Genomic DNA, 14122 nt, shown 5'->3' with positions numbered 1-14122 from the left:
ATCGAGGAGGACCAGGAACAGCATATCTAGACCGGTAATATGGGTTGAGACATTCTGTCAATGGTTTAATGCCAGTTATAGCTTGTCAATAAGTGAGTGACAATCCCAAAGAAGTATGTGAGACAGATCAAATCTATGGGGTTTTTTTTTTGTTTGTATAGAAATGAGGGAGTGAAATTGAATGCCAGTCACTCATTGAGGGGGTCATAGTATTAATTCAGATGTTTGGTAAAGCCCCTGACTTAGGTTCAGAAAAGGGAAGAAAGGCAGAGGAAGGAGAAACTCATCACAAGACAATTAACAAAACAATTGACAAAACAATTGACAAGTGATCAGCCATACAGGAAAGAAAGAGAAGCAACAAGTTGACTGTGGTTTTGAAGCCTGAAAATCAAGACACAATGCTGATGCCATTGCAGAGGGGTAGAGTGGAGGAAAGACTAAATCAAGAGCCGTTTTACAGGGAATGCCACGAGTGGGGTTTGAGTCATGAAGTAATTGAAACAACTCAAGACAGATGAAAGCCTCACGTTTGGGGCACAATTCAGTGCTAGAGACAAACATGTTATTTCCAACATGCAAATGCCAATTGACATTGGGGGAATGAATTAATTCTCTCAGAGGGAAAGTATATAAAAACACAGGTTGGAGAAAAAAAAAGTCTGAATTCTCTCTGATGGATGCCTCCAAATTAGAAGAGCAGGAGTAGGAGTCCAGAGCAGAAGGCAAAGAAGAAATGGTCCAAGAGTATGAAAAGCTCCCCACTGTAGTATCTCAGAGCCAAAGGAAGAAAATCCCAAGAAGCAGAGGGATTGATAATACAGATCTGGAAAATTAGAACTGGAAACCAGCCTCCAGAGGTGTTAGAGAGTGCTGGAAGGCATTGAGGTGATTGGTGCTGGATAAACTTTCAGATTCCTGTATCGATTGGAATTCTGTCAGTTGATTAAAGACAGGGGGACCACAAGGTGCAGGAGACAGGTGGAATGGTAAAGCAGGCTGTGACAGGAAGAGACCAGGCTGCAGAAGCTTCACCGCAGGGTGACTTAAGTATGCCCCAGTGAAGGTACGTGGTATATTTGGGCACTGCTATGTGGAATAAAAACGTCACACAACAATCTATGGATCTCTATCCCATGCATCTTAAAGCAAGTTGACTCAGAAGCACAACCTGAAATACTGCCTCTGAGCTCATTTGCACTGTATCCTTCTCAAATCAACCCCCATCTGCTCCCTGTGTATTCCACAAACACACAAAATGACCCACATCTGGTGATTCAACTGTGGATTCATCAAATCAAATCGTTTTGCAACTCAACAGGCACCCAGTGAGCACCTCTGCATGATTGAGGCACTGTGCCAGGCACTTGAGTTTCAGAGAACCTAAAAGGTGCAGTCCTTGTCCCTGAAGACCTCCAGTCGAATGGAAAGTCTCCCGAGAAAGAGAACTCTGGGAGAGCACATCTGGAAGCTGCAGGTCAGCAAGAGCTGCTGGTAGAGAGAGTTCAGGTAATGAAGGCGCATAGACCACTTCTGAGAGGCAGGAGCAATATGGTGTTTGTGCATTCATTGACTTCTTGGGCTTGGAAGGGAGCTCAGAGAAAATCCAGTCAATTGGCATTTAACTCTGGATACTACGTCTGATTACTATTCACACTGAATATTCTTACTGTGCACTGTGTTAATCGATGTCTGCAATTCCCTTGCACCGAATCATAGAATTTCAGGAATAGAAAGCTTATTTATAGGCAATTTCACTCAAGCTGCTCACTTCACCCCTCTCCCACATGAAATCCACGGTCCTCTCTTTTCTACTGTTTGCACCCAGGCAGTGAGCAATACATAGCCACAGTGTTCTTTCAGTTAGCTAATCTTGCTCTAATCGTTTTATATAGAAAAGTAAGTCTTTTAGTAGGCCTCAAATCTAATTTAGTAGGCCTCTAATCTAATTAAAACTAACAGTTGCATGTATTATAAGTTAATTTAATTGTAGTTGGTTTTTTTGTTGCTTTTCTTTGTTTTAAACAGTTTACTCTTAGTATTGAGGAGGGCACCTTTTGGGATGAGCACTGGGTGTTGTATGGAAACCAATTTGACAATAAATTTCATATATTAAAAAATAAATAAAAAAAATAAACAGTTTACTGTTAGAGCATAGCTTGTAAATGCAGATTAGTCTGGAACGCTGCCTGCCTGCCAAAGGGATAACTACAACCAGAGATCTGAAGTAAACAAAAAACAAAAAACAAAGCAAAACAAAAAAACAAATTTTTAAGTTCCATTAACCTTCCCCAAATTCTAAGCTGAGAGACAATCTCAAGATACTTAATTTTTTTTTTTTTGCACTGCATATTTATTCTGTGCAGGAAAAAAAAAAAATCTCAGCTCATAAATCTTCCCAACATGAGTAATACGTATACGAGCGAGCTTGAGAAATCCCACTATTTTGGAGACAGCAAGATATTAGCTTGTTAGCGTGCCTGAACATAACTGCCGAGGCAGATTTTCTCCTGCTTGCAATGACGTGAAGGGAAAGTGTGCCCACACTTACCTGACCGTGGCAGCCTCATCATCGTCTGCAACACCAGTTCAGTGAGGAGGAAATCTCAACCTACTGGATACTCACATCAGAACTTGGCCCCACAGGCAAAGACGTTAAAGAAAAGAAATAACAAACAGTAGCTCCTGCGTCAGACTCTGTCATAGGAGTCAACTGAATAAACAGCCGAAACCAAACAAAACCAAAAAAAAAAAAAAAAAAAAAAAATTGTAGGTTGCTCCCTAAACCACTGCAACAAGCCTCAGCTCCCAGCCAGGATTCTTCCCAGCTGGCAGAGGGACATATGAGGACGGGCCACAAAAAGCTGTCACGTAAGGTACTTTAGGGAAGAGAAGAAAAGACATCATCTCCATCTAGCTCAGGCTTCCTTGTAACACGAGGGTAATTCAAAGCAAAACTAAGTCTGAGGAACTGGCTGAAACCCAGCCTACTGAGAAGTTTTGGTTTTGCTTTTAAGCACTGCTCCTCTGCCCTCAGGTCACCTTGCAATGTGTCCCTGAGGAAGCTGGTGCACTTAGTAGGAAAAGGGGAGGAAGAGAATACCAGCACATTCTAGCTGTGTGCCAGGGACTTTTTGCAGGTGCCTTTGTTTGTTTCCTAGTGCTGCTGTAAGAAGTTACCACAGACTGGGTGGATTAAGACAGCAGACAGTATGCTCAAGGTTTCCCCACATTTCTGGAGGCAAGGTGGGTGAAATCAGGTGTCACAGGGCCACTCCCTCGAAAGGCTCCAGTCAAGAATGCCCTCTTGCTGATTCCCAGCTTGCGGTGTGATTCTGGCAAGCCTTGGCCACTCTCCTGGGTTTGTAGCTGATCACTCCAATCTCTGTCTCCATCTTCACAGGACTTTCTTCTCTTGTGTATCTTTGAGTGTCCTTTCCTTTTCTTAGAAGGACACCAGCCATTGGATTAGGGCCCACCCTAATCCAAGATGACCTCATCTTAACTAATCACTTCTGCAAATACCTTGCTTCACCTAAGGTCACATTCTGAGGCTCCAGGTGGACATAAATATTTGGGGAAATTGTTTGACCCACTACAGGACTCCATTCTTGGAGCAATGTGTGGTCTACATACCATCGGGCCCATTTTACATATGAAGAAAGAGTCGAGGTCAAGCAACCCTTCCTCAGCTGCATGGCTGAATTTGGACTCAGGCCTCTGTGGTCCCACTACATGTGAGGCTTTCCAGCAGTGAGACTCAAAGCGGGTGCAGAACAGGCCAACTTGAGCGCAAGGCTGGATGACCAACCCATTCCTGCCGCCCTATCCCCTTGGGCTCATAGGTGTGGCCTGAGCAGGGACAAGGCTCTGAGGTGCACGTAGGGTGTGTGTTCTTAGCCGCATTTATCTAATATTTTCTCGTACTCTCTCCATGACGTGCCTTAATTGGTTTTCTTCTGAAAAAGCAGCCTTCTTCTTTCTTCCTTGTTCTTTCAACTGCATCCGTTAAACAAGAAGGAATAAAACTTGTATTGGCTACAAACGGGACTGGCTGCCTATTCCTCAAGGATGGGGCTGTGTCTGTGGGAAGCCAGACTTCCTCTGGGGACCTGCTTCTCCACCCACAGCTCTGGGTGTGTGGTTTCAGGGGAGATGCCTGCTCTTACCTGACCTTCTCCAGTTACCGTGATAGTCTAAAGAAAGGGCATAGGTCCCCCGTGTGGCTCTCAGAGTTTAGTGTCTTCAAGATCCCCACACCATCCATCAGAGTTCTGCCTGTGTTGAAGGGGGAGACCCACTCCCCGCTGTATCTCTCCCTCTGTGCTCTAAGCCCCCTCCCTCTCTGTCCACCTCTTCCCTCCACTCTTTCCTCTGGGCTCTTGCTGAGCAACTGAGGTTTGGGGGGACAAAAAGACTCATCTCAAACCCAGAGAAGGGCTGGGAGTTTTGACAAAGTTCCCAAACGAAACTCAAACTGGAATCTCAGCACACTTTACTGCCTCAGAAATCCATATGCCTCAACGAAACACTGGAGGGGTAGATACCAGTGTTAACAGCGCATTTCTGGGTGGAGGACTTGCAGGTGATGTTTTAGTTTCTTCTTGTGACTTCTATTTTATTTCCTAAATAACTTGCCATGGACACAGATGACTTTTGTAAAGATGTGGAAATAATCATCAAAAATCAGTAATGGACAGTACAGTTCAATTGCTAACCAACAGCAACAAGAAATCAGTTTAAGAACTTGGCCAAGGGTTTATGTTTGTTTCCAATTTATTTAATTTAGTGTCATTCTCTTTATCACAAAAGATCCCTGAGGCATAGCTGACATGCAGAATACAGACCCCTCCATGTTGCATTGATACTTACTAATGGAAAATTAGAACGTAGGTCACAAATACTGCAATATGATAAGCATAATAATGACCTCACCAGTGTCTACCACCAGTCTCCGAGGCCTCCAAGGTCCATTTCATAGAAGGGAAAATTGAGGCAAAGAGAGATTGTTCTGCTTTACCAGGATCACTTTGTAAATGCAGGGCAGAATTCACTTCTATTCTTTCTTCCCCAGATATTTTCCTCCAGATGCAGTGTATATAATGTAATGTGATGTAAATGTTCATGTAAAGCATCTAGAAGAGTCCTTGTCCAATAGCAGGAGATAAATCAGTGTTAACTGTTCAAGATCCAAACAACAAGTCCAACCTTTCCTACCCTGCTTGGCCTTATACAGAAAAAATAAAAGAATCCAGCCTAAGAATGAGAAAAAAAGTGCACCCAGGGTTTTGGAGAAATGAACAAAGACCAAGAACTTGGGAAGGGGTGAGAATTTCAAGGAGTCAGGAGTTTATCTGGAACTAGCCTTAGCAACCTCCCCAAAGTCAGAAACCAAGGTTTTATTTTATTTTTTTAAATGTAATTTATTGTCAAGTTAGCTAACATACAGTGTATGTTACAATGTGCTCTTGGCTTTGGGAGTAGATTCCCATGATTCATTGCTTACATACCACACCCAGTGCTCATCGCAACAAGTGCCCTCCTCAATGCCTGCCCATCACCCATTTTCCCTTCCCCACCCTGCCCACCATCAACCCTCAGTTTGTTCTCTGTATTTAAGAGTCTCTTATGGTTTGCTTCCCTCTCTATTTGAAACTATTTTTTCCCCTTCCCTTCTCCCATGGTCTTCTGTTAAGTTTCTTAAATTCCACATATGAGTGAAAATATATGATATCTTTCTCTTACTTATTTCACTTAGCATAATACCCTCTGGTTCCATCCATGTTGTTGCAAATGGCAAGATTTCATTCTTTCTCATTTCTGAGTAGTATTCTTGTGTGAGTGTGTGTGTGTGTGTGTATACACACACACACACACACACCACATCTTTATCCATTCATCAGCTGATGGATGTTTGGGCTCTTTCCATAATTTGGCTATTGTTGAAAGTGCTGCTATAAACATTGGGGTACTGTGCCCCTCTGAACTGGCACTCCTGTATCCTTTGGATAAATTCCTAGTAGTGCTATTGCTGGGTCGTAGGGTAGTTCCATTTTTAATTTTTTGAGGAAACTCCACACTGTTTTCCAGAGTAGCTGCACCATTTTGCATTCCCACCAACAGTGCAAGAAGGTTCCCGTTTCTCCGCATCCTCGCCAACATCTGTTGTTTCCTGAGTTGTTAATTTTAGCCACTCTGACCGATGTAAGGTGGTATCTCATTGTGGTTTTGATGTGTATTTCCCTGATGTTGAGTGATGTTGAGCATTTTTGGTGTGTCTGTTGGCCATCTGGATGTCTTCTTTGGAAAAGTGCCTATTCATGTCTTCTGCCCATTTCTTCACTGGATTATTTGTTTCTCAGGTGTTAAGTTTGGTAAGTTCTTTAAAGATTTTGGATACTAACCCTTTATCCAATATATTTGGAAATATCTTTCCCCATTCCGTCAGTTACCTCTTGGTTTTGTTGACTATTTCCTTTTCAGTGCAGAAGCTTTTTATCTTGATGAGGTCCCAGTAGTTCATTTTTGCTTTTAATTCCCTTGCCTTTGGAGATGTGTTGAGCAAGAAATTGCTGAGGCTGAGGTCAAAGAAGTTGTTGCCTGCTTTCTCCTCTAGGGTTTTGATGGTTTCCTGTCTCACATTTAGGTCTTTCATTCATCGAGTTTATTTTTGTGTATGGTGTGAGAAAGTGGTCTAGTTTCATTCTTCTGCATGTTGCTGTCCAATTCTCCCAGCACCATTTGCTAAAGAGACTTTTTTCCATTGGATAATCTTTCCTGCTTTGTCAAAGATTAGTTAACCATACATTTGTGGGTCCAGTTCTGGGTTCTCTATTTTATTCCATTGGTCTATGTGTCTGTTTTTGTGCCAATATCATACTGTCTTGATGATTGCAGCTTTGTAGTATAGGCTAAAATCCGGGATTGTGATGCCTCCAGCTCTGGTTTTCTTTTCAACATTGCTTTGACTATTCTGGGTCTTTTGTGGTCCCATGTAAATTTTAGGTTGTTTGTTCTAGCTCTGAGGAGGATGTTGATGCTATTTCAATTGGGATTGCAATGAATGTGTAGATTGTGTTGGGTAGTATCGACATTTTAACAATATTTGTTCTTCCAATCCATGAGCATGGAATGTTTTTCCATTTCTTTGTGTCGTCTTCAATTTATTTCATAGGTTTTCTATGGTTTTTAGCATACAGTTCTTTTACCTCTTTGAGCAACTAAGGCTTTGATGTGTGTTGATGTGGAATGTGATGAATGGCAATGATGGCTAGCCCCCTCTCTTGAAGATGGAGAAGGTCACAGGCAACTGGAGGCAGAGAGAGAGGGGAGGAGACCACCTGGGGCCTCCCTGGAAACCAGTCTTCCTTGACTCATGATGAGTCCAGGGACTGGAGGTCGGCCTCTAGTGACCCACCTGATCCCTACCTGCTAAGGAAGACCTTGCCTTAATATGAGGGAAGGGAAGGTGGGGAAGGGTGTTCTGGCCAGAGCAACAGATATGGGTGTTTATTTTTAGAAGGAACGAGGTCAAAGTTTGGCTCATTCCCTGAAAGCAACTCAGATAAAAGGGAGGTTTATTTTAAGTTGAATGGGTTCATGGGAGCTACTGATGAAGTACTTCCCCAGTCCATCTCCCCTCAGTTGACTATTAGGGAAGAAGTTCCTTTGAGATAGCTCCTTGTGGAGAATAAAGTTACTGAAGTCACACCTGTCAGACCTCAGTAAGGGGAGTCTCTGAGGCATAGGGCTGAGAAATGAGGGTGGAAAAGGCAGGGGTGGGAGAGGTTGAACTGGTCAATCTTTCTTTCTTTTCTTTCTTTCTTTCTTTCTTTCTTTCTTTCTTTCTTTCTTTCTTTCTTTCTTTCTTTCTTTCTTTTCTTTCTTTCTTCCTTTCTTTTTTTTCTTCCTTCCTTCCTTTCTTTCTTTTTCTTTTTTTCTTTTTAAGTTTATTTATTTATTTTGAGAAAAAAGGAGGGAAAGAGCTCATGCAAGCAGGGGAGGAGCACAGAGAGGGGGAGAGAAAGAGAATCCCAAGCAGGCTCAGGCACTGTCAGTGCACAGCCTGATGTGGGGCTTGAACTCACAAACCCTGAGATTAGGACCTGAGCCAAAATCAAGAGTCAGAAGCTTAACTTACTGAACACCCAGGCACCCCTTCCACCAGCCTTTCAAATTTAAAACACAAGAGAGGGATTCCAGAGACCAGAAGGACCTTCTGGGGTCCTGGAGGGGATATGTACTGTTCTCTTCTCTCATCTTTGGGAGGGAAGAAAGGGATGCTGGACATCCTGAAGTTTGAAAGTGCTCTTCATAAAATGTAACACCTGCTGTTTGCCTGGGGTTTCTGAAGGTGAGAGGTTCCCTAAAGTACCCCATTTCTGGGATGTCAGAAGGGCTGTGGGGTTGTTTTCAGGGATGATGAAAATGGAGGCACCCCTCATCCCAGGCCTTCCTGCCCTCAGTGGCCATTAAAAACTCCATGGTTCCTGTGGCTTCAAGGGACACAGAAGGGGGATAAGCCATAGGCACAGGGGTCCTTGGCCTTTATTAGAGTACCATCACTGGCCTGACCCAGACCCATCCTGGGGATATTTGCCTCTCTCACTCCAAGAGAGCTGACCCACATGTTTACCCTGTTCCTGGAGTAGGGGGAGATTGAAAAGGATGTGAGACTGGAATTTCAAGTGGAACTGGGCTCTGGCAGTTCCCCTAAATGTTAATGGTAGAGTTACCGTATGACCCAGCATTCTACTCCTAGGCATATAACCAAGAGAAAATGAAAATGTATGTCCATACAAAAAGTGTACCCCAATGTTCCTAGCAGCATTATTCATAATAGCCCCCAGTGGAAAGAGCTCAACTGCCCAGTAGCTGATGAATGGATAAATACACTTTGGTGTATCCATCCAGTGGAAAAGAATTCAGCCTTACAAGGGAATGAAGTACTGATTCAGTCTATAGTGTGGCTGAACCTTGACAACATCATGCTCAGTGAAAGAAGCCAGTCACAAAAGACCACATACTGTATAAGTCCACAGATATGAACTGTCTTTAACAGACAACCCCTAGGGACAGACGTAGTTAGTGGTTGCTGAGGACTCGGACTAGGAGGGGATATAGAGGTGTGACTGTTAAAGGGTATGGGGTTTCATTACAGGATGATGAAAATGTTTTAAAATTTATTGTACTGATTGTTGCACAACTCTGTTTATATACAAAAAACCGTTGAATGGTATATTTTAAAGGGGTGGATTGTATGGTATGTGAATTATATATCAGAAAGTTGTTAAAAGAGCTGGAACTGAGCTGAGTCATAAGTGACCTGTGAGGTATGAGATTGGACTGAGATACGATGAAGGTTTCTCTCTACCCATCAGGCAGGGGGATGAGCAGGAAGGCAGAAGGCCTCTTCACCATGTAGCCTAGGCAAGCTCTTCAGAGGGAAACCAAAGAAGGGAAGGGAGAGACAGCCCTGACTAGAATTCTGGTCCTCATTCCAGTCCCTTCTGCAGACCGGCCTGTGGTTCCAGTGTCAGGTCTGCCTAGGTAGCTGGTAGAATTACCATTTTTGCTCAAGTGGCCTCCATTACATCAGACAGTTCTAATAACACAGAGGAGCAGCGGAGCTCGAGATCCCCTTACTGCTACATGCTGACATAGGCATGGCATCATTTCTAGGGTGGTTTTGGGGGAAGGACAAGGTAGAGACAGTTAAGGAACTAAATTGTCTACATGCATCCCAACATTCCTCCATTTTCCTGGTCTTGGCTCATCTCTTGAGGGACAGAGGGAGGCAAGAGTGTTGGCCCCAGACATTGAGGCCTGCTCTGAGATGAACCTGGTGTGGTCCCAGGAACTCAGGACTGAAGGATCCCCAGAACCAGCTTAAAATTGTGTACCCATTTCAGTGTGTGTGTTGGGGGTGAGTTTTTTTCCCACACCAACAAGCAGTTCTTGGATACCAGCTGGGTGTACTACAATTCAACTCAATTCTGACACTATCTACCCAGAGGTAGTATCAGATTCCACAGGTGGAGGGGTCAGTGATACAAGGCTGTCCCCACTTCACATACCAGTCACAATGCAGACTGTCACCTGTGCTTCTGACTGACCAGCTACTGATCAGAGGTTCCCACCACCCCTCCTTGGGTTTGAGTAATTTCCTAGACAGGCTCACAGACCTCAGGAAACCAATTTACTTGCTAGATTACTAATTTATTACAAAGGATATTAAAAATACTAATCAACATCCAGATGAAGAGATACAAAGGGTGAGATCTGAACAAAGGCCCTCCTGTCCTGATAGAGTTTGAGCCCAGCACAGTGGCATATAGAAGCATTCTGACGCCACAACCTGGAAGCTCTTTGAACTTTTCCTTTTTTTTTTTTTTTGATTTTTAAAAAATGTTTATTTATTTTTGAGAGAGAGACAGACAGTGTGAGCAGGGGGAGGGGCGGAGAGAGGGGGAAACACAGAATCTGAAGCATGCTCCAGACTCTGAGCTGTCAGCACAGAGCCTGACATGGGGCTTGAACCCCTTGAACCGCAAGATCATGACCTGAGCCAAAGTCAGACACTTACCCGAATGAGTCACACAGGTGCCCCCCTTTTGGGTTTTTAGTGGCTTCATTCCATAGGCATGATTGGTGGTTGAAATCATTGGGCACTGGTGATTGATTTAACCTCTGACACCTCTCTATTGTCAGGAGGTCAGGGCGTTAAAACTCCAAAGTTCCGCATCTCTAATCACTGGTTGGTTCTCCTGGAAACCAGCCCCAAACTTAGATGCATCCATAAGTCACCTCACTAACATAACAGAAACACATTTACAGTCCTCATCACTTAGGAAATTCCAAGGTATTGAGGAGCTCTGTGCCAGAAACAGAAACCAAAGGCCAAATGTGTATTTCTTTTAGAAATCATAGCATCACATAGTCCTTTCGTCCAGGAATTCCCTAACCACGGTTCACCACAACTACAACAAGGTCCCAGAGTGGAATGGAGGAGGGAATCTTTCTCCTGAAGTCTAGATTGGCATCCTTTGCCCTTAGAGATCTTTAGGAGGAGACGCAGTGCCTGGTCAAGTGGAGGGGACACCTAAACTCAACCTCAGATAAAGGAAATAAGAAGTTCTCACATTGACTCTTGGTTTCAACTCCATTTAAAAAAAGAAAAAAGAAAGTGAAATGATGCATATTTTCATCTTTTCAAATACAGTCAGAGACAGGAGAAGACAGCTGACTCACGTTTTGAGGAGACTGACCCATATCAGTTTTTCCCAAACCTGGCTGCACATCAGAATCCCCTGGGGAACTTTAAAAACATAGAGGTGCCTGGACACTCCCCCAGACCTTTTGATTGAAAATCTCTATGGTTGAGGTGCAGAGATATGCATGTTTTGAAACTTTGAAAACAGGTGATTTGGATGTCATCAGCATGCCCTAATTGATGGCTCAGCATTAGAGAATCCCTAGGTTTGATTACTTTGTTCACCACCATCCTTGTGAAGAAAAGTGAGTAAAAGGGAGGAATAGAAAATGAGAACTCCCCGGCCAAAAGTGGCTATTTCAATATGTGCCTTGTATCTGTCTATGTTTCTTGGATTTTCTTTTGTAAGAAAAGCAGATATCAGGATCCTCGGTTTACCCTTGGGGGGGGGGTAATACGTAAACATTCAGCCATGAGTTACTCACCTAACTCGTGGCACGTGGGGATTTAGAAGCCATAGTAATCCCAGAGAGGTGGGACTATGTGTAAAGTAGACAGCAGTTGACACAGAGGGCAGAAACGTTGAATCAGCCTCTACTCCCCACTAGCTGCTCTGAGGGATGGTGGTAAAATGCCTGAAGAACGAGATGGAGTTTTGTAATATTTTCTAACTTATATAGAAAGCCTAGTATTTCTTGGAGCACCTGGGTGGCTCAGTCAGTTGAGCATCCAACTCTTGAGTTCAGTTCATGATCTCACAGTTCGTGAGTTCGAGCCCCATATTGGGCTCTGCGCTGACAGTGCAGAGCCTACTTGGAATTCTCTGTCTCCCTCTCTCTCCCTGCCCTTCCCCCACTTGCTCTCTCTGTCTCTCTCTCTCTCCAAAAATAAATAAATAAACATTAAAAATTAAAAAAAAGAAAGCCTAGTATTTCTTGAATTAGGTAATTCATATAAAACAGGGCCTGCTGGTGCCTTTTGCATAAGTGGCATGTTAAAGTTAGTGACTTCTTTATTTAATGAACACTTCTATTCTGAATGTGGTGCCAGACAAGGTAGAAAACAGAACACTAAAAATAAATTCAGATGCAAGCATTGCTTTCCCAGACTGTTACTCTGATAGCATAAGGCCACATGGCCGTAATTTCTAGTTATTCACTCCACAAAGGGTGTTGTTTAATTGAACAATGTTATGGTCCTGGCACTGGGGATGCAGAGGTGCTCAAGACATTGTCTTTGCTTTGAGGGGCCATGTCCAGTGGGGAGAATGACACATGAACAGAATTATTGTAGAGAGTGGTAAATGCAGGCACAGAGAACGCCCAACTCAGCTGTCTTCTAGCCTGTCTTGACGACTTGCCCATTGAGGGATCCAGGGGCCTCTCAGCCTGAGATAGGATGTTGGTGATGACAGTGGGGGGCAGTGTAAGTGCCACAACAGAAGTAGCTCCTAGGTCCATACATGGTACAGAGGGGAGTAATGCATTGTAAGTCAGTAGGTCTAAGAAGTCTTTCTTATTTTACGAAAGAGGAAATTGAAGTTGAGAGGAGGTAAGTGAACAGGTAGCCGATGGGAGGCTGAAGACCCTTCAGAACAATAGAGGAAGAGGATGGAGTGCTACTCCTATCACCCACTCACCCATTCTCAGACCTCCCTGCAGATAAAGAGCAGGTGAACTGTCCATGGAGCCGCACACGGGTCATGATCAGAGACCTCTGCCCAACTCTCTGTTTCATCTTGTACCAGCCCTGAGACCTTGAACAAAGGACTTTCTCTCTTGATATTGTTTCATTATCTGTAAAACAGGGGTAAATGTCAAATGTAGAATGTTGTGTAGATTAAATGGTTTGAGACATGGAGAGTGCTTAGAACAGAGCCTATTAACACATAGTAAGTTCTCAATAAATGTTATTTATATTATTCTTATGCTGTTACCTGGTTGGTATGGTCAACCCAAGATTGTATTCATAAAAATATGATTAAAACCTAGCTCATTCTTTTCCCCTCAGAATTAAAATGTAAAAAGTTTAGTTTGTTTTTTCAGATTGCAAAATGACACATTATATCATTGCTAAATATATTTTTTTTTAAGAAAAGAGTAAAGATTACCCAAATAGTACGCCTGAGTGGCTCAGGTGGTTGAGCATCTGACTCTTGATTTTGGCTCAGGTCATAATTCCAGGTCATGGGACTCTGCGCTGAGTATGGAGCCTGCTTGAGATTCTCCTTCTCTCTCCCTCTGCTCCTCTCTCCTGCTCGTGCACTCTCTCTCTCTCTCCCTCTAAAAAAAATAATAACAATAAATAAATAAATAAATAAATAAATAAATAAGATTACCCAAATACACCTGAGATAATCACTAGTATTTTGGTGAACATAATTTTCTATAGCTCTCTGGACACACATGTACGTATGAATGCAATTTTAATAAATGCCATTATATTAAGATGCTGTTTGTTCACTGAACTTCTTTTATCACTCATCAAAATTGCCATGGGCATCTTTCCATGTCAACAATTATAGGTCCCATGATTACTTGTAATGACTCATGAGTATTTCATTGCATCACTACACCATAATTTATTTAAGCCATCACTACTGAGAACCACTTAGGTGATTTCCAGTATTTCTGATATTATAAAACAATGGAACCACAAATGACCTCACCTATGTGTATATATGACATGGGTCCCTGTCTGATTATTTCCTTGGAAAAACCTGCTGTAAGTAGTCTGTCTGCATCAAAAGGTATATACCTGAAGACGTATGTCCCAGGAGAGTAACACATATTGTGGAAAAACAGACTGGCTGGTCATCTGGCTCGACAGTACTTACATGAATGTGGCTTTTGCCGCAATTCAGGACCCAGTTGTGGGAGTTGAAGTGGGCCAGTGGTGAGTTTGTGGGAG

The 14122-nt window shown here is 43.1% G+C and overlaps 1 protein-coding gene across 3 annotated transcripts in view; it reads right to left on the bottom strand.

The window, feature by feature from the left end:
• PDCD1LG2 (programmed cell death 1 ligand 2) overlaps positions 1 to 14122 on the bottom strand; it is a 94326-nt gene that overhangs the window by 56020 nt on the left and 24184 nt on the right. For 2 of the 3 annotated variants that reach the window (XM_058695847.1, XM_058695846.1), the window contains exon 1: positions 2552 to 3005. Coding sequence is in view for 2 of the 3 variants with exons in the window: in XM_058695846.1 (XP_058551829.1) it covers positions 2552 to 2573 (22 nt within the window). In the remaining variant the exon portion in view is untranslated. Of the gene's footprint in view, positions 1 to 2551; positions 3006 to 12851; positions 13009 to 13322; positions 13495 to 14122 lie in introns of those variants that run through there. The other variant, XM_058695845.1, reaches the window with a different exon arrangement.

This window comes from Neofelis nebulosa, chromosome 12 (assembly GCF_028018385.1).
Source record: "Neofelis nebulosa isolate mNeoNeb1 chromosome 12, mNeoNeb1.pri, whole genome shotgun sequence".
In the NCBI taxonomy this organism is placed as follows: Eukaryota; Metazoa; Chordata; class Mammalia; order Carnivora; family Felidae; genus Neofelis; species Neofelis nebulosa.
The sequence above is the reverse complement of the archived record's forward strand: the minus strand, read 5'-3'. Positions and strand labels throughout refer to the sequence as shown.